The sequence below is a fragment of the Aspergillus terreus genome, genomic scaffold (assembly GCF_000149615.1).
Source record: "Aspergillus terreus NIH2624 scaffold_12 genomic scaffold, whole genome shotgun sequence".
Classification (NCBI taxonomy): Eukaryota; Fungi; Ascomycota; class Eurotiomycetes; order Eurotiales; family Aspergillaceae; genus Aspergillus; species Aspergillus terreus.
Window position 1 is genome coordinate 686,048 of NT_165935.1, and position 22,426 is coordinate 708,473.

At 51.2% G+C, this 22,426-nt stretch overlaps 8 protein-coding genes across 8 annotated transcripts; all 8 read left to right on the forward strand.

The window, feature by feature from the left end:
* Positions 1-180: 180 nt before the first annotated feature.
* Positions 181-2,081, forward strand: ATEG_08224 (fungal specific transcription factor domain-containing protein; the record flags this gene model as incomplete). The annotated part of the gene is made up of 4 exons (XM_001216845.1): positions 181-941; positions 995-1,357; positions 1,405-1,643; positions 1,693-2,081. 4 exons carry the CDS (start codon positions 181-183, stop codon positions 2,079-2,081), a joined length of 1,752 nt encoding a protein of 583 aa, XP_001216845.1.
* Positions 2,082-4,002: 1,921 nt separating this feature from the next.
* ATEG_08225 (MFS transporter) lies at positions 4,003-5,532 on the forward strand (the record flags this gene model as incomplete). Its single annotated transcript, XM_001216846.1, has 1 exon — positions 4,003-5,532. One exon carries the CDS (start codon positions 4,003-4,005, stop codon positions 5,530-5,532), a length of 1,530 nt encoding a protein of 509 aa, XP_001216846.1.
* Positions 5,533-6,916: 1,384 nt separating this feature from the next.
* ATEG_08226 (uncharacterized protein) lies at positions 6,917-8,249 on the forward strand (the record flags this gene model as incomplete). Its single annotated transcript, XM_001216847.1, has 2 exons — positions 6,917-7,312; positions 7,380-8,249. 2 exons carry the CDS (start codon positions 6,917-6,919, stop codon positions 8,247-8,249), a joined length of 1,266 nt encoding a protein of 421 aa, XP_001216847.1.
* Positions 8,250-9,914: 1,665 nt separating this feature from the next.
* On the forward strand, positions 9,915-11,669 carry ATEG_08227 (translation initiation factor eIF2B subunit gamma; the record flags this gene model as incomplete). Its single annotated transcript, XM_001216848.1, has 4 exons — positions 9,915-10,098; positions 10,179-11,316; positions 11,366-11,471; positions 11,523-11,669. The coding sequence occupies 4 exons, from the start codon at positions 9,915-9,917 to the stop codon at positions 11,667-11,669; spliced, it is 1,575 nt and encodes a 524-aa protein (XP_001216848.1).
* A 2,971-nt stretch (positions 11,670-14,640) lies between these two features.
* On the forward strand, positions 14,641-16,685 carry ATEG_08228 (uncharacterized protein; the record flags this gene model as incomplete). The annotated part of the gene is made up of 6 exons (XM_001216849.1): positions 14,641-14,844; positions 14,916-15,008; positions 15,157-15,350; positions 15,586-15,669; positions 15,724-15,909; positions 15,974-16,685. 6 exons carry the CDS (start codon positions 14,641-14,643, stop codon positions 16,683-16,685), a joined length of 1,473 nt encoding a protein of 490 aa, XP_001216849.1.
* A 1,271-nt stretch (positions 16,686-17,956) lies between these two features.
* On the forward strand, positions 17,957-19,167 carry ATEG_08229 (uncharacterized protein; the record flags this gene model as incomplete). Its single annotated transcript, XM_001216850.1, has 3 exons — positions 17,957-18,029; positions 18,224-18,392; positions 18,450-19,167. The coding sequence occupies 3 exons, from the start codon at positions 17,957-17,959 to the stop codon at positions 19,165-19,167; spliced, it is 960 nt and encodes a 319-aa protein (XP_001216850.1).
* Positions 19,168-19,950: 783 nt separating this feature from the next.
* On the forward strand, positions 19,951-20,371 carry ATEG_08230 (uncharacterized protein; the record flags this gene model as incomplete). The annotated part of the gene is made up of 2 exons (XM_001216851.1): positions 19,951-20,325; positions 20,363-20,371. The coding sequence occupies 2 exons, from the start codon at positions 19,951-19,953 to the stop codon at positions 20,369-20,371; spliced, it is 384 nt and encodes a 127-aa protein (XP_001216851.1).
* A 639-nt stretch (positions 20,372-21,010) lies between these two features.
* Positions 21,011-21,850, forward strand: ATEG_08231 (uncharacterized protein; the record flags this gene model as incomplete). The annotated part of the gene is made up of 1 exon (XM_001216852.1): positions 21,011-21,850. The coding sequence occupies one exon, from the start codon at positions 21,011-21,013 to the stop codon at positions 21,848-21,850; it is 840 nt and encodes a 279-aa protein (XP_001216852.1).
* Positions 21,851-22,426: the final 576 nt, after the last annotated feature.

Here is a 22,426-nt window from a genome sequence, read left to right on the forward strand (position 1 = left end):
CCAACTGCGACTCCATTGACCGAAGCGTAGGTGAACTCTATGTTTTACTTCCGATCCTGTTTGACAGACATGTTGATCAGCAGCAGTGACAGTGTGGTTAGAGATACGCCGTCAGAGTGGCAGTCTTCCTCTCGACATGACACTGGTGATGCTCGCTATAATAGCAGCATCATCAACGCAATGGGTGTGCTCACGGCGCAACCTCCGTCGACCACGCCCAGAGAAGGCCAGTTTTTCGGCGGTTCATCGGTAGCATCACTATTGCAGGGAATTCAGGGTGTTAGCTCAACAACATCAACATCGAGTCGCACAAGACCTGGTTACCAGAAAGACCAGTGGGTCAGCTCCATGGAAGATTCATTCAGTGCCGGTGTGCATTTCCCGTTTGAGAATATTGTCCTGCCTCCGCGCCCTTTGGCAGATCATCTGGTCGACTGTTACTGGACAGGAATACATACTCTGTATCCATTCATCCACAAACAGAGCTTCCAGCAAGGCTACTTGCGCTTATGGGCTGCAGAGCCAAGCTCGGCTCCGACCGAGAGCGGTTCGAAGTGTATAGGGCTTGGCGATCCGGCCTCGTCTCCTCTCATCTTTCACTGTGCGTTAAATTCCATGTTTGCTTTGGGCTGCCAGTATTCGAGCCTGGCTGGTGCGGAGAGAGAAGCAAAAGCCGAAGTCTTCCTTCAACGCTCCAGCAACATATTGAAGCAAATCGATCTGCTGGATCAGGGTGACCTCTCCCTGGTACAAACACTACTCCTCAGCGCGCATTATCTCCAGAGCACACCGTATGCGGATCGCTGCTGGAACACGATCGGACTTGCCTGCCGCATGGCACAGGGGATCGGTCTTCATTCCACGGATCATGATAGTCGTTGGTCTTATGATGAAGTCCAGGTGCGCCGGTGCATCTGGCACTCTTGTGTCATGTTGGACGTGTAGGTTCCCAACATCGTGGACTCGTGGATGTTACATTAATATGTGTTTGTAGGTCTGCTAGCATGGCGCTGGGTCGACCTTCCATGATATCTCGTTATCATCAGGTACCGCTGCCGGATGTGCTTGGTGATGACTCCACTGGAGGACCAGTCCCTCAGGTAACTGTGTTCTTCAATATGAACATGAGACTATTCTACATCCTGGGTGATATACTTGGTACCGTATATGGACCAGGTCGAGGAGCCAGAACGGATGACGGAATCAACGGGGATATTTCAAAGGACATAGAAGCCATAGAAACGTCGCTATCATCGTTCTTATCAACGCTACCTCAAGCATTCCGGTGGGGAAACCCCCGTCGACACGGACAGGGGGAGCAGCAAGTTTTGCGACAAACGAACATATTGCGTGCTCGGTCTGTATGGCACATAGATTCAAGTATAGATGCTGACGGACGTATAGATATCTGCATCTGAAGATCTTACTATATCGGCCAATGCTGACGCGCCTATACCGCTCGTGTCAGCAGCGACCTAATCCGCGAGCTTCTTTCCTCGCCAGTCGCGAGTTGAACCCGTCAACACAATCAAACATCATCCAGAGATACGCTGCTAGGTGTATTGATGCAGCAGTTGAACTTATCGAGTTTCTCGGGTCCACAGACGAGACCCACCGCCCAATATGGTGGTATTCTGTTCTTTGTATGTCCCAACGCAAGGTGGACACCCCTACGTCACTGACATGACCCAGACATGTTTACCTCAGGCGTTGTGTTGATACTCGCCACGGTGTGCTCTAATATCACCCAGAATCTCTCTACCAGCATGCTCGAAGATGCCTGGAACCAATGCCTGGTGTTTTTGGAAGAGAAGGTTTCGAACAGTAGCAGTGCGAGGAAATGTGCCTATGATTTACGAAAGGCTTATGACCTTCTCAGGCAGACAAGCGACCAGGTCCCTGACGCGAGAGGAGGACACCAAAGCCAGCAGACATCGGAACATCCGAATGGATCCCCAAGTGATCATATTGACTGGGGCTTCGGCGCGGTGGGCACTGATGGACCTCAAGGGTGGGACGACAACTTTTTGACAGATCTTCTGTGGGACGACTTGATCACAACGATACCTCTCTACTTCTGATGGATGCTCCTTGTATGTTCTTCTCATCCATATACGATGTAACTACTGAACGAATACTATACTAGGTAGTCTCTTATCGACTGTGATCAGCCTATTGGTTATCGGAACCCCCGCGTTTTCGGCTCCACATCAAGCACCTACATCGCCACGTGACACCTAGTCTATGCCCTCTGGCACGTCGGCCAAGTCCTTCGAGCCGGTTCATGCATTCAGCCTTTCCAATTCCGAGTGTATGAAGCAATTATGGTCTACCATGCCAGTTTGGTGCTATGAGTTTATGGAGCTGTGCACTGCACTACTATCAAACACGGAACAACACCATCGTCTGGGTCTCGCCGTTTCACCACGACATGGGATATAAAGTATCAAGACTCGACTCGCCCCCAGAAAATGCATATACTTGGATGGCCCGCTAAACGAAACAACCAAACAATGGCTCGATACTGGCTGTGGGTGCCCGAGATTAATGAGTTTTTGTTTCGACCTCGCCACAAAGGTCTCCACACGCACATCATCGATTTTGTGGTCTTCGGAATTCCAACCTAGTCATGGCATCCGGGCGCACTGTTCCGGACCGAAAATACCCATCGAACTTCGAGAATAATAGGGCATTGCCCCCTTTGATATAACGACTCTGCAACATGATGAACGAGCTGGGAGCTCTATCCAAGTTACCGATATGAGACAAGGACTATTTCTCCATTTGCGTTTACTGAATTCATGACAGAAAACAGTGCTTGGAACGCCTCGATCCCACACTCGTCAACGGCCGTCTCAGCAGCTCTTGACGCTCTCCGGAATAAAGACCCACGCACAATCGGTGGCGAGGGACGCTGTTCCACTTTCCGACGCCTGATCTACAAGTACTATCCTAGAAATGTACACGTCATATGCATACAGGATGGAACACACAAAAGCTGCCTATGCTCTTTCGCGATGTCGAAAGCTACCCTCCCACCATCCTTCCAAATAGCAAGTCTCATTGGCTCATCCTGACCTTGAGATAACACATCATTTCAAAAGAACCATCCACGATGAAGCCAGCTACTCTCTTCTCGCTGTTGGGCCTGATTGCGTCCCCTGTCCTTGCCTTCACGCCCACGAAGCGGGATGCCTGCGCTGAAGCGTGCAACGACGCCCACAACAAGTGTGTCACCAAACCTGGCGCCAACATGGCTTATTGTGCCAGCGAATACGCAAGCTGCCTTGGCTACAATCCCTACAATCAGGATCCTTTCGTCACTCCTACGGCTTGTGCCAAGTAGCGTCTGCTTGGGGTGATCGCAGTTGAGCTCTACGGCACAGAGGTCACCAATCGAAGCAAATTCGAAAATTCATGTCGGAGTAGCCGTGGAACAGAAAATGTCAAAATTGGGGATCGACTTAGGAACGGGGGACAATGGCGTGTTATATATTGGGTCTCAGCCTCCTGAATGCCGGTAGAAATGAAAAAGCGATGCATCTTTATACAGAATCAGGACCAGGGACACCCCTTTTCCGGATGAGTCCGTAGGGAATCAGATTCCAGGAAGCATTCCGTCATCGGGGAATAAGCATTATTATTAAGGTCGGAATTACGGATTTACCCCTGAGCTAATCCTGCATCTACTCCGGAGTATAGCGGCCACGTTCTATGCCGATAATCCCACATATTACCCGATCACGGGGATAAGACGGGCCATTTCGCCGGATGTAAGCCGTCGTGGCAGTGTTATACACCGCACTTATCCTTCTAGCGAGTTCATGGTTGATATAAAAAGCCCAATCGATCGGCACCAAGCTCGCTAAGCTTCTTCATGGCCGCCACTCGGTCTCGGCAGCGGGTAAAAATTGATCAGAGCTGATTATCAGATAAGCTCCCCCCTAATCTCCATCTTTATATCCATTGGAAATTTTTTCTCCTGCACGCTGTCATCTCACCATGGCCAACGCAGGCCTCGAAGACCTGAGCCTAGAGCTGCAGGAGCAGAAATCCCATGTCTCCATCGCACAGACGTTCTCCCCTATCCGGGAAGTTGTCTTCGTCTTCGTGATATGCATGGCACAATTCATGACCCAGGCGGGCCTGGGCCAATGCCTCGCGCCGCTGACTCTTATCGGAGACAGCCTGGGCATTGACAATGACGGCGTCCTCAGCTGGTTTATTGCGGGCTACTCCCTCACGGTCGGGACGTTTATCCTCTTCTTCGGCCGATGCGGCGATGTGTTTGGTTATCGGCCCATGTTTATTATCGGCTTCGCCTGGTTCGCCCTGTGGTCTTTGGTCGCTGGGCTCAGCGTGTATAGTAATTACGTTCTCTTTATTTTCGCCCGCACCCTGCAGGGACTGGGTCCGGCGATGCTGCTGCCCAACGGACTCGCTATCCTGGGGGCGACCTACCACCCCGGGAAGAAGAAGGACATGATATTCGCCCTTTTTGGGGCGACGGCCCCGAACGGTGCAGTTATCGGAGCGGTGTTCGCCTCTCTCCTGGCTCAGATGGCCTGGTGGCCCTGGATATTCTGGATATGCGCCATTGTATGTGCAGGCCTTGCGTTCCTCGGCTGGCTGGTCGTCCCATCCATCCAGCACGAACGAGAGAAAGCGGACATGAGCGTGCTGGAATGGGCACAGGAGTTGGATATCATGGGCGCCGCTCTCGGAGTCGGCGGCCTTGTCCTCTTCAATATCGCATGGAACCAAGCCCCGGTCGCCGGCTGGGAGACGCCCTATGTCTACGTGATCCTAATTATCGGCGCCCTCGTCCTGGCTCTGTTTTTCGTATGGGAGCTGCGTTTCGCCGTCAAACCCCTGATTCCCTTCCACGCCCTCACGCTGGACGTGTCGTTCGTGCTCGGCTGCGTCGCCTGCGGATGGGCCGCCTTCGGCATCTGGACATACTACACGTGGCTTTTCTTCGAGCGCATCCGCGGCGCGACACCGCTGCTCGCGTCGGCGCAATACGTTCCGCCGACGGTGTCCGGGCTTCTTGCGTCGGTCACGACGGGCTATCTTATGAGCCGTCTTCGGCCCAGCTGGATCATGCTGATGGCGATGATCGCGTTTACCGTGGGGACGATCTTTGTCGCCATCGCGCCGGTCGGGCAGACGTATTGGGCGCTGACCTTCGTCTCCATGGTCGTCATGCCCTGGGGTATGGACATGTCGTTTCCGGCGAGCACGGTGTTGCTGTCTAACGCCGTCGAGCGGAAGCACCAGGGCATCGCTGCCAGTCTGGTTACCACTGTTGTCAACTATAGCATCTCGTTGGGACTGGGGTTTGCTGGCACTGTCGAGGTGCATGTGAATCACGGGGGACATACGTTCCATGATGTCCTGTTGGGATACCGCGGTAGCCTATACATGGGAATTGGACTGGGGGGATTGGGTATTGCTGTCAGCTTGATATATCTCGTCAAGAGCATCTTGAAGGATAGGAGGATGGCGGAGGAGAAGCCGCAAGGTGCATGATGGGGACGTCGGGATGGACGAGCAGGTATATATCTCGTACATGCCTTGTCAAGATATGTGGATGTAAACTCTTCATAGACTTCTAGATACTTAATATCAAAGATCTCAACCAAGCATGGCTCCTCTATTGACATTCATCTGGCTCCACACGTAGACGCATGTGTCCCTGCATCCAAGACGCTAGATCCCCTAGCTCGCATCCTGTCTTAGAGAACACCGACATCGCACATTCACTTCCGGGCAAGCCGATTTCCTGCCATTACCCCGCCTGGTGAGGATAAACCCATCACTGTGGGCGGCGAGTTTCTACATCCTACATCCTCCGAACTGCACACCTCCCCCTACCACAAACTCCTATACAACAAGTACTATCCACCACAGCACAATGCCCGTCTCTCGTGAACGTCTCTTAGAAAGCACTCGCATATGGATCGAGAACATGCGCGACTTCTCCCCTGAAGCCGTCCTCTCCAACCGCACCGACGACTGCATCAGCTATATTGCCCCTCGGACCTTCGGAGGCCGGCCGATGGACAACGACGGGTATCTGGAGGGCTTTAACCAGATCGGTGGTCAATTGAAGAACTTCCAGCTGGATCTGGTGGACGGCGAAGCTCCCATCGTCGATGAAGTGAATCGGAAGGTCGTGTTGCATATGGAGAGCCATGCGGAGAGTATCAGCGGGCCGTACGAGAACGAGTACATTTTCATCCTGACGTTCAATGAGGATGGGACCCTTTTGAAGGGTCTGATTGAGTTTTTAGATAGCGAATATTTTTCTAAGTGGTCGGAGAGACAGGAAGCTGCGAGGAAGGCTCAGTAAGTCGACAGCGAGTTGTATTCACTGTCGGCATTGATGGAGGACTGGGAATGGGGATGTCTTTAAATATGATGCAAGTCGAGTTGCAATCGTATACCTAGACCTTACACATACAGGCATTATGTCTTGCCTTACTGCATGTAACTACCTGCAGCCCAGCAGAACCAGTTCAACAGGTATCATAACATACCTTCTAGGTGATGCATTGATGAGGCATACGTCTCAAGTGCCCCAAGGGAGCACATCACATACGAAACTAGATCGAACATGGACGACAGCACACCTATCAACCAGCCATACTATTAGATACATTCCCCTGGCCCTTTTCTTTGTCCCATGCCATCGGTATCCATGCTAGGCGCAAGCCATCGCAACCCAGATCGACGGGTGGCGGAGTGAAACCGTCGGACAAAGAAACCGAACAAACAAAGAGAAAGACAACGTATGAACGACGTCTGCTACTCCAAATTACAAACCAAACCGTCAGCCCCTGAGCATAATGACCGACGTGGGCAGCATTGTTCGTCTTGGACACTGCTCAGCCCATGGCTCTTTTCCACCATAATGAATGCCAGAAGAATCCGATACCGCATTTTCCCATGTCGCTTGAACCGTCGCTGGTCTATACTTGCTCTGGTTCTGATCGTCTACTTCCTAATATGCCATCTCCCGGGTCCTCCAGCAACCCAGAACAATACGCGAGCTGACCGACCACCGCCAAAGCACCGCGTGGACGAACAACCTCATTTCCTCTACCGCTCGCCATTTCGACAGAATCCCGATCTCGAGTATGAGAAACGTCTCTCAGATGATCTTCAAAAGCTCGAACAGGAGGCCCTTACCCGTCACGGGAGGAGCAATATAGCAGAGAATCGCATCTGGCAGATCGCTCAGGACGAAGACCATCGGGGATCAGACTCGATCTCGTTCGAGAAGCGGAATACAGACTGGATGTATACTGTAAGCTAGCTCTCAGCCTTCTACTATACTGCCTTTAGATAAGAATGTGGAGACTGAACAGCAAAAGCTAGTAACAGACGCCAAAGCCCTTGAATTCGTAACCAACGAACTATCCGCCATCCCCGACATCGCATCCGTCTATAAGTCCTACCCGCATAACGTCCTGCGCGCAGACCTCCTCCGCTACCTTCTGCTCTGGTACTATGGGGGCTTCTACGCAGACACGGACGTCTTTGCCGCAAAGCCGATCAAGAAGTGCCGGGCGCTGCAGCCTGTATTTGCAGCCACGTCTGATGGAGATCGCAGGGAAAGCGTCTCTCCGGAGGTATCCCTCGTCGTCGGTGTCGAAGTCGACGAGCCCTATGCGACAAGGCAGTTCATGCATGACTGGCACTGGACCCGGAGCTACGGGTTCATCCAGTATACGATGTACGCGCCGCGGCGGTTCAGCCCTCTTCTGAGAGAGACGATAGTGCGGGCACTTTCCCACACCCGACAGCACGATGCGAAGTACTTTGGTCTGTTTCGCTCGTGGCGGTATAATGAAAAGGCTATCTTGGGGGTGACGGGGCCGGACGTCTTTACGGACACGATCCTCGACACGCTCTCGTCGTCCCTCCCGCCCACGCATCCACTCGTGCAGGACTCTGTTAGCGCTGAAGCGGAGGTCAGAGACCTTGTCTCGCGGGAGACAGGGAAGACGCAGAAGCGTGTCACATGGGCTCCATTCCATAGGCTCCACGATACTATCTGCATCGACGCAGGCGAGGCGATGCCGACAGCGCCTATGGGAGGCCTCTGCGTGTTACCGATTAGCGCATGGGGGAATGGACAGAGACACAGCCAGGCAGAGGGGTTTAACAGTCCGCAGGCGTGTATTAATCATCGGTTTGGCCGGACGTGGAAGAAGGGGTGGTGGGAGTACATATTCGGGTAAAATATCTATGAGTTGAGTCTGTGTACATCATAGATCCACTACATCAAGCAATGCTGGTTGAGCAACACCGCCCACTGGGCTGAATACCAAAACAAACTGCCCCTCTTTATCCACCATAGCACACACATCCCTCCTTTTGGGGGTCCTGACACCTCGCTTGGTTGACCGTGCAACCTCCACAGAATGCACAGGTATCAGGCGGATAGCAGTTTCCTTCTCCAATGACACAATGTCCGTGGTGGCCGACACATTTGGTGCATTTTTGGTTGTCCCTGGTCTGTAGAAGTTAGAGAACGGAGTCGTATACTGCACGTGGGTGATGTACTTGGACCAGTCTTTGCTATAAAGTTGTTAGTATTCACCAAGCTTACAAGAACTAGAAGTAAAGCAGAAAACTACAGTTCGCAGGCTGCAGAGGGACAATATACTCACCGGCTCCCCATACATAATCTCCTCACCAAATCGATACTCCTGGAGCTCGACACCGTTTGCGGTGAAGAGACCGCTCCCTGTCGCTACAGCCTGGGCTGCGAGGAGGGTGCATAGTGCAGTGGTATGAAGGGTAAATCTCATGGTGGGGACAACTGTGGAGGGCCTAGGTTTGCAGTAGTTAGGTGGATGTGAGGGCCAAGGTCACCTCATATATATATTGTCTTCGCCATCCGTAGCTTAATGCCATAAACAGTTGTCCCCACCGCTTACGACTGACGGCAAACCGGATAGTCCACTGAATGTCGAAAACAATGAAGATACCACAACCTAACGACGCAGGTCAGCGTTCAATGTGCAACCTAAATCTGCGAATAAGAGCCGTAGGAAGGAGGCACAAACACTGGCCAGGATAATGCATTCCGAGTATTCCAGCCTCACGGTTATACAGTGATAGGAATGTGACTGTGCTGCGGGTTCTCCAACATTAGCATATGGACTGAGCAGAGGGGAACCGACTACGTGATGTGTCCTTCCTGATGGGGATAGAGAGCGCCAACGACAACGCAAACAAAATCAGATTGAAAACTGAGCTGGCGGGCATTGAATCAGAGAATACATGTAGTGTCAGTCGGTCCCATCTTCTTGGAATCATTCCATGTCCAAATTCTCCCATCGATAGGCGAGTTCCTCTCAGAGTTAGTACGATTCGGTCCGAATGACGTCTGGAATTTGAAACCCGTCTCGGCTCTGGGATATTGTCATCCAATTCATTGAGATCTACGCCATGTTTGCTGGAGCTAATGCCCCTCAGATTCTCGTAGGAACTCCTGTTTATGTACAAGCCTGTTGTACATGGCTTATAGATGGTTGATAACGATGGACAGATGTTTGCACTGTTTGGCCAGCCTTATCGTCACGTGCTGCTCTCCGAGAAAACCTCCGCAAATCATTATTTTTATCGGCGCGGGATCGCAACCACTCTGCTCGATATCGCAACCTCTTCGTTTGAGCAAGGAGAGATATTTACGGAGGCTCGCCATAACCGCTGGCCCACTGAAGCGGCGCGAAATTGTCCTCGGAATCACCCCAGTCGACCTTCATACCATCCTTTGCACCCCACCATTGTCCGCGGGGCACGTTCATGCGACTGACTCACAACACACCTCCATAAGATACCGTATATTCGAGACCTCTTGCGCCCGGTACATAGGCACTTGCCTTCTTGCAATCATAATGGGCCACGCGAATCCCCCGGTACCCGCCAGCGGGTTCCAGGCTCTCATCCTCTGCGGTCCTGGAGAGTCTCTCAACACGATCTCTTCCAACCCCGAAGAGAACCCCAAGGCTCTCATTCCAATTGCGTTGAAGCCAATGATCACCTGGGTGATCGAGTGGTGTAAACGGGCAGGAATTAACGGTAAGTGGTAGCCACGCGTCCTTTTGACGGTCCGCGACCTGCTTTGCGATCCCTCGAGTCACGGCTGATGGTCTATGTAGACATCACACTAGTCACACCACCCTCCGCTCTGGCACCACTGAAGGCCGCCCTACAGCAAAACCCTTACCTCACCTCACTCCCCTCGCCCTCACCCACCGTGATAGCCCCGAAGGACCTCCAGATGACGATGGCAACGGCCGAACTACTCCGGTTGCCGGAAGTCCAGGACTGCATCAAGACGAACTTCCTGCTCCTCCCCTGCGACCTTTTGTGCGACCTTCCCGGCGAACATCTCCTAGAGGCCTGGATGGTCTCAATGGCTGAAGGCAGGAATGGGGGCCTGTGCGTGTACTATCCCGCCAAGGGCATTGAGGACGAAGTCAAGAAAGAGCCGCGGGACTTTGTCGCCCTCACCCCACTTGAGCAGGACGAAGTGCCGGCCGTCTCGCGGTACAACCTGTCGAAGCTCGTCATGTCCATGCCAATGGACACTCTCAAAGAACAGATGGAAGAAGACAAGGGCTTCTTAGTCCGCCATTCCCTGGTTGAAAAGCATGCTTCAGTCAAAATGCTGACAAGTTACCGCGACGCTCACCTGTATATCTTCCCCTTGTGGGTGAAACACCTCGCCCGGCACCAGGAGCGGTTCGAATCCGTGAGTGAAGATCTCATTGGATATTGGGCGAAGGCGGAGTGGCAGCGTGGCCTGGGCGAGAAGCTTGGCATCAATAAGATTGTGGGCACTCGGGATGAGTCGCAAGAAGAGCAGGGAAGTAACGACGGCCACACGCTGGAGGAAGAGATTGACCTCCGTGGTATGACGACTACAATCGCATCATCGGCCCATGATGCTTCGGAAAAATCGAATAAAAAGACCACACCCGAGGAAGTGCCTCCGATACTAGCATATGTTACGAAGCCGTCCACGCAGTTTTGTCGACGAGTGGACTCTAGCGCGGTTCTTCTTGCCACCTCGCTTCGCCTTGCCAAGCTGGAGTGTGTTGAAGACGTTGGTCGTGCTGCTGCTTCGCCATTCGCCCACCAGCGTAAGATCGCCGATCCAGAAGGCATACATCAGCGCTCACTTGTCACGAAAGCGGATTGTCTGCTGGCGCCCAATGTCACTGTTGAAGAAAAGTGTGTTATTAAGGAGTGTGTTCTCGGCACGAATGTGAAGATCTGCAGTGGCGCTCGTCTGTATGTCTTCTCCTGCCCCCTGCCCTCTGACCTCGGCTAACCTGACCAGAACGCGGTGTGTTATCATGGATAACGCTGTGATCGAGGCCAAGTGTGTTCTTAGTGGGTGTATTGTGGGCCGGTATGGCAAAATCGGACCCAATTCGGTCCTCAAGGTGCGTACATTTCCTACACGAAAATTTCTCACATGCTTATACGATCTCTAGGACTGTGAGGTACAGGATGGTGTCATGGTCGAGGAAGAGACAGATGCAAAGAACGAGCAGTTTATGAGCTTCGAGGGCCTTGATGAAGATGACGATGATGGCATGGATGTTGATGAAGACGAGGATGATAACGACCAAGCTTTCTAGATGCATGACTATAGAAGTACGAATGGATCTGTTGAACACCCCAACCTCTGCATTCTGCCCTCAAGGTGCGGTCAGTGTCAAAGGAAGAGCCTCCAGACAAGCTCCATATTGAGAGATCCTGATCTATGGACTGCTCAGAAAGCTTAGAACGGAAGTCAGGTCTGGCCTATCCCCGGACATGGCGCATAGGCTTATGCGGTTGACAGGGCGTCGTCGGGTATTCTGCGGCTCCCGACCAAGTCCGATAGGTCTGTGGGGGACTATGTCTCAAGACTCGGAAGCAAGCATCATAGGCAATAGTGAGACATGTTGACCTTTATGCAGCTCGATCTTGTTACATTAATTTTTATACTACACACACACACACACACACACACACACACACACACAGACCGCCAGTACAACACCACTATGGCTTTAGCATGATAAATCGCTGCGTGATGGGATCTACTTCCCTGGAACCCACTTTCTGATAAAGGGCTTGATGTTCCATGTACTCCACGGGTTGTGTCACCTTCTCTGCGAAGTGCAGCTTACATCGTACTACTACCATGCCTTCTATATGGATCTAATCCGAATGGTTCTCGCTTTAATGTTCAATCATTGCCATGGCCTTGCTAAGTGGGGGTGCTGTTGAACTATCTTCCATCGAGTTGGGTAGTCCACAGATGTAACGCCGGTATTAGGTAGAATACTGTTTGGCTATATCATGCTCCACGGAGTGCACAAGTACAGACTCTTCCATTCTATGTAGGAATCATCACACGCTACGTAGGGTAATCTTTGTATGGGAAGTAAGCCGAACGGAGTACAGCGGCGCAGTCAACTCATCGAGGCCAAACACTGAGCGTTGGCGGCCAAAGCAACCCCATTAGTGGCACATTTACTGTACGTAACGTCGGTAGATTGTCGCCATCCACCGAGTAATTAGCGCTGATACCATCCCCACCGTTAGCGCCCTAGGCTTCAAAGCTGTTTGGGGGTTATAATCAGGAACTCCCCATGCCCTGGCTAATGCTGTTTGCACCATGGGCATATTTGCGCAACATGATGGAACCCCCAACATTAGAGACCAAAAAGCTACGCGTCAACAAAGATGACTTGTCTGCTTGTGAATCTGCGTCGCCTATAGGTGTACCATCGATGCTTGAAGATCGTCCATCTATAATGAATGACAACAGCTCCATTCTCTCAACTGTCGCCCATTGCGTACTGAACATCGTTCTTTGGACACCAGTGAGGTAGCAACCTATTCTCTCCTCTTCTGTCCTCCGGTTCCCGGCTTCGAGCTAAACATACTTCAGGTTCCTGATATATTACTTTCCTCCGCTAGACCGTGTCTTACCCGCTCCTCCTACCGTCTCCCAAGAGCATCAACTGCAGAGAAAGATCCTCTCATCCCCCATTTCATATGGACTTGGAGCGATCTATATGCCTATTGAACTGGATTTCTGCGGAATGCGACGACTTTCCACATCCAGAATAAGCTTAGGTCCGTGTTCTGATCACTTTCGGATCGCCGACGGAGTAGTCCACGCGTATCAGGAGCAAATCCTGATCAATCTCACATATATCATAATTGGACGATGACACAGCAGGCGATAGCTGGGAAATTATTACGTGGTAATCGTAGGGCTCGTCCGCATAATCCGTGGGTCGTCATTAAGTTAAACACAATTTTGGGCCCCAGGCCATCTTGTATACAAGAAATGTTGCACATATATACCCCCGAGCACCTTGGGTGGTACTGAATCTAGCGTGCCATGATTTTACTTTATCTGGAACAGAAGCATGCGCCTATCCTTATATGCATTGCAGTAGTTGAGGCTTGATAAAGTGGTCACAAAGGTTAGATAGAATCTATTTATTTTCGAGTGAATATATGTTAAACGAATCTTTTAGACATAAATAAACCTACTCATATGAACATATTTGAACAAGACTTACGCTCGTTTCGCGAAGGGGATGTGAGGGCTGTTGAGTATCGGATTTTTGAGGTTCATAACCCTATGGCCTCAAAGACTGCACAGTTGGAGCATAAGCTGTAATATGTAGTTTGCTTCCACATGCAAGCTATCTTGGGATTTGGGGTTGAATTTGTCTTGAGTTTTGATGAACGAGTCGACGATACTTTGGCATCATTGAATTAAGCCCACTTGACACAGAAAGTCTTCAACGAATGATAATGTTTAATTTTGTTCTCGATTCTGAAAACTCATATCATCCGGCGTGACAGGTTAGGGAGCATGTACAGGATCCGAAATGATGCGAGATGCACGTGGAAGCGGGATTGTATGCAGAAGACGGCCATTAAGACAGGGGTATAGATAAGATGGTGCTTCTCGGGGAATCTATAATGTTTAATTGACAGACATACTGGGAATTTTGGTCTTACGAAGATAGAGTGAGTAACTTCAAGCACAATCGAAACTATCTCGTCCAGTCTGGTGGCACGGCCATATACCACCCTCCTGGCCAGAGTATTCAGTCCCCGCTCATTCACAGGACTTCAACCACAGAATCTTCTCCTCTAATTAAAGCTAACCCCGAATGGATTTACGCGGCATCTAGATCGGATCGTTATCGTCGATTAACAATATCATGGCGAAATGTGGTGCTTTGAGCTTGTCTTGGCGCATCATCCCAACCCTCGCCCTCTGCCACCACTTCGTGAAGTGCACATCCACACAAGTCAAGAGAGCATCTGGTCCAGCATATCCCACGAACGTGCGAAACTAAGTTGCTCCCCACCAATGATGGGGAGGGCAAATTCCACTATCTGGACGATATGATCTCGGCCTATGGTACAATCCTTGGCGAATCGTTGCAATGTCGCCATGCTCGGGCACGCTACAGCCCCTCGCACAAGTATAATAGAACGAGAGGGATGTCCGGCTGTCAAACTGTCATTCAAAGCCTAAGTTTCTCACATTCTGCGACTTTGCTGGTGGTTCGGCTTTTCTTCTTTACTATGGGAAACCAATCTACCGAGGAGACTGTATCGCAGTCGCAGGACCCGGAGGGGTTCCTGGGGAATAAGGGACATGTTTTTGAAGATTCGGATACCGCAGAATACTGGGCTAGCATTTATGAAAAGGCCCAGTATGAGGGACGACATCGCTTTGATCCGAACTTTACATGGACCCCCGAGGAGGAAAAGAAGCTTGTGCGCAAGGTTAGTCTATCCTCTATACCTGCTCAGGGTGGTGGTCTCTCGTCCGAGTGTTATGAACTAATAGCTCGAAGGTTGACTGGAGAATTATGCTCTGGGCCTGGTTGATGTTTTGTTCCTTGGATCTCAATCGAAGGAATATCAATCGTGCGATTACAGACAACATGGTAAGTCGATACCATTCGACTGATTGACTTTCCCCACTGACATGCGAAAGCTTCCGGAATTGGATATGGATACCAATGAATTTAATTATGGTCAGACAGTAGGTGTTCCTAAGTGACTGTAAACCATGGCGTCCTGTTAATTGGTCAGATATTCTTGGTGTCCTTTCTGGCCGCCGAGCTTCCCAGTGGCCTCATCAGCAAGAAGGTCGGCCCAGACAGATGGATTCCATTCATCATTGTGGCCTGGTCCACCATCAGTGCAGCGCAAGCTGCGATGAAGACGAAAGGAGCGTACTTCGCCTGCAGGTGTCTGCTCGGGCTTCTCATGGGTGGATTCATCCCGTGTGTATAACCCTACCTGTGAGGTCGTCAAATTACTGACAATAAGTGTAGTGACATTGTCCTCTGGCTGTCATATTTCTACGTAAGCTCCTGATGGTCACTTATTATGGGTCGACTAGTTCTAACAGCCACCAGAAAGGCAGAGAGCTCCCCATCAGACTGAGCTGGTTCTGGACGGCTTTGAGGTTCGCTAACTTTCTTACCTTTGTACCACCGACATACTAATACCACACAGTACTTGCAACATTGTCGGATCTCTTCTTGCAGCGGGTATTCTGCAAATGCGCGGTCTTCAAGGGTGGAGTGGATGGCAATGGCTGTGAGTCTCCGCAAGCAGCTGGGCAGTAATTTCCTAGCGCTTATGTGTGATTAGGTTCTTACTCGAGGGAGTGATCACATCTGTGATTGGTTTCTTCTCCTGGGGTCTCATGCCTCCTGGTCCTTGTCAGACTAAGAACTGGTTCAGAGGGAAGAACGGCTGGTTCAATGACCGCGAGGAGCTGATTTTGGTCAATCGCCTGCTGCGCGATGACCCCTCTAAAGGCGACATGAACAACCGGTAGGGATTATCCAAGTTATTCACCCAAACTACGAAAAGGCCTTCTAACTATCATCGAAAACAGGCAAGCTGTCGGTCCCATTGCACTTCTCAAGTCATTCAAAGATTATGACCTCTGGCCTCTCTACCTCCTCGGCCTACTCACTTATATCCCACCCCAGCCTCACCAGACCTACCTCTCCTACATCCTTCGCCGAATGGGCTTTAGCACTTTTCAGGCAAATCTTCTCGCCATCCCTTCGCAGTTCATGTTCGCCGTCAACCTCCTCATAATTAGCTGGATCTCCGACCGCTTCGGCGAACGTGCCATCGTCTCCTCCACATCCAACATCTGGATCCTTCCCTGCCTGATCGCCCTCGTGGCGCTCCCTGAATCCGCTAGTCCCTGGACCCGTTACGCCGTCAGTACCGTCCTCCTCAGTTACCCGTACTGCCACGCTATCCTCGTCGGATGGAATGCCCGCATCAGCAACACAGTGCGCACGCGAGCCGTCAGCGCTGCGCTGTACAATATGTGCGTGCAGGCTGGAAATGTCATCGGGACGAACATCTTCCGTGAAGACGATAGTCCGTTGTACCGGAGGGGAAACAAGGTGTTGTTGGGGATTTGTTCGTTCAATGTTGTATTGTTTTACCTGGTGAAGTTGTACTACGTTCGACGGAATAAGCAGCGAGAGAAGATCTGGCAGGCTATGTCGTCTGAGGAGCAGAGTGAATATGTGTTGACCACGGAGGATGAGGGGTCCAAACGGTTGGATTTCAGATTTGTTCATTGATCAACATGTGCTAAGGTGGCTTTTGGCTTTTGGATTGTGATGAGATCATCTTTGCAATGCGTGGAGTGTCCTGGGTATATAGAGTGGTTCATGGAGTCTACCCAGAAGACCTTGATCTCACAATGTGAGTTGTCACCTAGGGTACTGCATTAACCAGCAATACCTATTCAATAGGCTGTCACACAATCGTCACTCCTGCATGCTAGGGTAGCGTTATACGTATACAGTTAGTCTGTTGACTCTTGATTGAGTGCATTGTATGTATTCTGGCCAGACACCAGACCCTACCATACAGGGCTGAGGAGAAATACGAATATAAAGAAAGAAAAGAAGCCGTTGCCTCACCGTCAGTCACAATAAAATTCGGGCACCGGCCAGGAAAAAGGCAGCAATGTCGGAATTAGAGCTTTTCAGGCAAGGCGACTGCTTAACTAGGGCAGTTAAGGCTAAGTTGCCTGCATGCGAGCCCTTCCCTTGGCTATGTGACCTGGACGTTCATCACAACAACCCCCCGACATCCCCACTTCATCTGCTTTCAAGTCAGCACCTCCATCTGTTGAAAGATATGTACTGGAACACGATCCATCAGTCATCTTGAAACCGAATTCGCGCCAAGACATAACGATACAGCATGTGTCTACATCTACGTTGATCATCGTGGTCAGAAGCACCAGAGCCTGTTCAACCTCATCGCTAGCCTATTGGAGCAACTCTTGGGAAAGGGTAAACGTATTTCCGATGAGTGTCGCAGGCTCTATCGGGAATTGACTGTGACGAGACAAAAGCCAACGACTGATGCGTCGATGAAGCTGTTCAATGTGCATAGTGCCAACTACTTTTCTAAAGGCTTTCTCGTCATCGACGCATTGGATGACTGCCCAAATGACCCAGAAAAAAGTTGCCTAGACAGATTTTTTGAAGGATTAGGGCGTCTATCTGATTTTTCGTCTACCATGGAAACGCCGCGTGGAATCAGGACAGCCTCCTGGCTTGACTCATCAGAGGCCGTGCCAAGTGATGCCATCGTTAGCTTAGCCACTGGCCTCTGTGCACGCTGCTAGTGCGCGTCGCTTCGCCTAACCGCATTCCCAACGATGATATATTAACACGGGCAGGCTATCTCGGCTAAGTGACGGGACGTGCGTTGGAAATCCAGGAGATGTAGCCCTACTCTGAAAATCCACGACTGAATGTCAGAATACATTTCTATATCGGAGTATCATCTCCCATTCGACCAACCTTAAACGTTCATCAGGGCCCTGTCATCAGCCATGGCACCCGACGACCACAAGAGCTTTTTCGAAATCCTTCCCAATGAAATATGGCAGCGTATAGTTGGACTTTGTAAGTTTGCTCGCCAGCGAGTCGTAGTAGCAAGGTGTTAATGTTGAAATCGAAGCTTCACTGGGATTCCGGGACAACCCTTCAGTCGGTTAACCTGACCTGTCGCGATTTCAATCAAATTGTATCACCCAGATTGTTCAGAACTATTCGTATCCTGTCACCTGAGAAACACGCCGCTGCATACTCTAAGACAGTTTCGCGTCTTCAGCAGAACGTGGGTCAGGGTGTCTATCCGCATGTCCCGGTCCTGATCCTATCATATGCTGGCTACACCTCGAACGGTAGATCAATGCCTGAGCTGCGTGTCGACCCTGCGTTGATATATGGCCTGGTGGCGAAGCTGCGTAATCTCGAAATCATTAGGTGCGAAGGAAGTTTACAATGTGAATCCAACGTGAGATCGTTGACTGACGGGTACAGATGGACTCGGCACGCTTTCCCCCCGCTGCTATTCCGCGATCTCAACATAAGACAGCCTGCTCCTGAGCTCTTCATTGACGGGGCTCCATGTGACTTGGTAGGAGCTGGTCTTGAGGACGCAGCCTGCATCAAATCACTGAGCATGACGTATGGCAACCGGCCCTCAGAGCCAGATATCAATGCACTTGGCAAGGTTATCTCTTCCCTCCCCAATCTGGAGCGTTTAATTCTCAAGCATCATCCTGGACGTCGCCATGGGGTAAGCCCGATATTCGACTTACTCTTGGGCAGCATGCTCCCTCCCTTGCGTATCCTTTCATTGGCAAACTTTAGTTTTACCTCGGAACAAGCGGTGGGATGGGCACGGTGTCTCAAGGGTCAAAGCCTTCGTGGCTTATCCTTGGATGGAACTAGCCAATTGTCCGAATTAATTTGTCATCTGGGTGGCTGTGTTGCAAACTTGCAGTCTTTGGAGATCCGGATCTCCGATGGAACAGCCGCCTCTACTGGGCCGCAAATGATGGAACTGCTTGATCAGTTCTTGCAGCAAATCACCAAGCTTCGGGCATTCTCCGCGTATGACGTTCCCAAGGAGGTCCTTCACCATGCAGTTCACCATCACGGCAACCACCTCCGGCGACTTCGATTCCGACGCACCCGTTGCTCTTTCCTCGAGCGGCCTGGGCGGTCTGAGCTAGGTTGGAGGCCGGAGATATAGTGTGCCAAATGAAACTAACTTAAACAAGCCTTACGAATGCCTGAACGATCTCGGACCATTCACGCAATTGAAATACTTGGAGTTAAATACGCCTCTTCGTGAAGCAATGGCCCCTTATCCCTGGGGCTATGTGCGTCCCGCGACGTATCGAGGTTGGGTGGACGCGTCTATAGCCGAGGATACCTTCCGATATGTCTCAGCCCAAATGGGGCTACATCAGACAACAAGCGCGCTCTATACCCAATTGGTACAGCTGGATATCAAAGTCGGGGAATGGGAGCCGTACTTGAAGGATTACAGACTGAAATCACTAAAAGACAACTCGATATATACATGCTGGCGTGAGGCGGGAGTCCAGTCAAAGATACATACCCTCCACCTACCATGCAAATCATGGGGCTCTGTGTTTGCTGTTGATGACAGTATGTATGAAGAAGCGATGTGTTCAGCTGGGCTTTGGGATTCCGCAGAAGCAGAAATGGGTCCAGCGCTCTGGTAAACGACGTTGGAATATCTTTTTTGGTCCTTTTATATGTTACCTAATACAAAAAGAGATCTCCGACCACAGTTGAATGCTGTTTGGTTACAAAAATATGTTGTGCTACATGTCAATATAGTCATTTGGACCTGAAGTTGCAGTAGGTAGATCTCCCACCCCAACCGACGGCATTGGCGCTTTTTGCAATCATCAGGACGACTGCCCCTCGGAATTCAGTTGTCAGCCAAGTAGCTTGGTTAATGGTAGACATACCACACTGGACCCGGTCCCGGGAGGCTGCAATAATGGACAATACCCAGGGCGTGTGTTGGAGCAAATGTGATCCGGAAACCATGGAGCTAGTGCATACAACATGGCACCAGGGCTACGCATGGTGCTGGCTGAAGGACGATGATATTGGCGCCTTCTGCAATCACGCAGACAACTGTCCAGTGGATCTTCAGTGTCAGCGCAGTAGCTGGCCAGGGGGCGGCCGTTCGGCAAATACACCCATGTCCCTGCTTGGTTTCACCTTTTCCAGCAGTGGAACCGCGAGCGCTCTTGCGAGACCTCAAGGTCTGTGGCTTGATTTATACCACTTGTCTCAAGCCACTCCTGGCCTGTCCCTCGCAGTCAGCAAGGATTCTACGACATATCGCTGGCTGCCTTCTGATTATCAAGTCTGTTGTATGCTTAAAGATGTTAATATATATAAAGCTCGGGTAATTCCATTACTCAAGAGAGCCAAGCGTTTTTCTTTCCTCCTTATAGGCATTGCAATTGACTCATTTTTAGCATTGCTCCTGAGAAACATCACTCAGACGTGTAGGGTTATCGTCCCGATACTCGAAAAAAAGTGAATTTATATATATGTGCCGCTCTATGCGGCCAGCAAGACCCGGAATATGATACCGCGTATGTACGTAGAGGACCAACGTCAAGCAGGTGCGCGACTGTTTGGCGCAGGAAAGAACATGCAAATTCCTTCACTTCACCGGAGACTGATTTATCTCTCTCTTTCCGCGCTAAAGGTTCGGCTCGAAGTCGTGCCTCTCACCTTGCCAGATCGAGGCATAGACGGATGCACTAATCCCCACGTCAGCTCGTCTAGACAACCTTAGACTGTCAATGCAAATTAAACCAGCCCCCTGTGTGAGAGCACAATCCACAGCTGCCCGTACATTGCGATCGGCTCGACGGACATGAGGCGTAGACATCTCGCCGCCTGCACGGCCCCCACCCTTTTCGTACTCCAACAGGTTTAGTGGATAGCACTGTGATTGAGCCGGGGTCAAAGGCCCTAAAAACCGTTATCACATCTCCCGACCCCGTAGCCCCTTTTGACTCTTCGCAATCACAGTGAAGATGAGTTTCTCGCCGCACGAACACACAGGCGTGGTTCCAGCGCAAAATCATACTCCATCATGTGGGAATGAAGTACTCAGTCAACGACCCCCATCGTATGCCTCTCATGAGACGGAACCGCTGCCCCCATACGCGCCCCCGGAATACACCCGCGCGGCCCGTGTCCCATCCACAATTCAGCCTGCGACGTCCAAGATCCCCTCTGCGCTGAACGGATACTGGCAGTGGAAGCTCACCAGGACAATCCTGCTTGGTGTATCGGCAGAGAAGACGCTATTTGCCGTCTCCACCCACACCCATGTGTTCAGCAATCGACAGTCGATCGTCCTTCATGACGGGCCAAGCGGTAAACACCCAGCGTTGGCGACCCTGGAGAGCGACATCACTGGGAGCAAGCGTCCCTGCACCATTACGGTCCCACCGCACCGGGAAGCGCCCTCGCAAGGACCCGTGGTTGTGGAGTTTCACGCCAACCGCGAACGGAGGTACCATAGGGAGCCGTCGTTCTCATTTTCGTGTATCGTTGGCGAGGGCAAGGGGGCGACGGAGGAGGAGTTCGAATGGCGGCGCAGTCATGGGAAGGAAATCAAGGAACTGGATAAGTATTCATCTGGGTGGAAGTTGGTGCGGATGTCTGCTACCATTGCGACTCACGACGTTGTCGCACTTCTGGCGCACAACTCGTCGATGAGTATGACCAAGGCGTTTCGGTTTGCGCTTCGGGGATCGGGGCTGTTGGGCATCATGGGCCGGGACTGGGAGGTTGTGGCTCTGATTTCTGCGGTGCATATGTTCAATCTCGATCTGCAGACGGCGGCGACAGTAGCGGCTACTACATAGCGTGGACATGATGGAAAACGTCTAGAGCTTGGGTCTCGACCGTATCAAGAGTAAACAAGTTTGCGGCAACACCTTGACCTCACCTCGTATCTTGATGCATAAGGAATGGGACAAAAACAAGACAACACCGGGATTAAATAACTCGGATTCGCTGACGGCCACTCAGCTACACTAGCCTGCCGACGTGTGGCTTGAACGGGATCACTGGTCCGGTATGTGCCGATGAGTGTTTACACTTAATCCTGAAGATATGGCTCCTCGATATTAATTAAAGGCAGCGGCCACCGGGATAGTCTAGACCTGAATAAAAGTCTTTCTCGTCGCAACAGTCAGACTCGAGGTAACCGTCTAGATGTCCGTACTAGGTATCCTTCAGACGGTCTGCATTAGAGATCCGGGCCTCAGGGCCCAACCCTTCAGCCTCCTCGTCTCACGCTCGAAGGCTAACTCTGCATATCTGGCGTATGTCGGTGAGGCCGAAGCCCAATAGGAGATATTATGGTCAACGCCTCCTAAAGCGCCGCTCGGTTGAGGGTGCTGGGTGAATTAGCACGTGGACGACGCCCGAAGCGATGT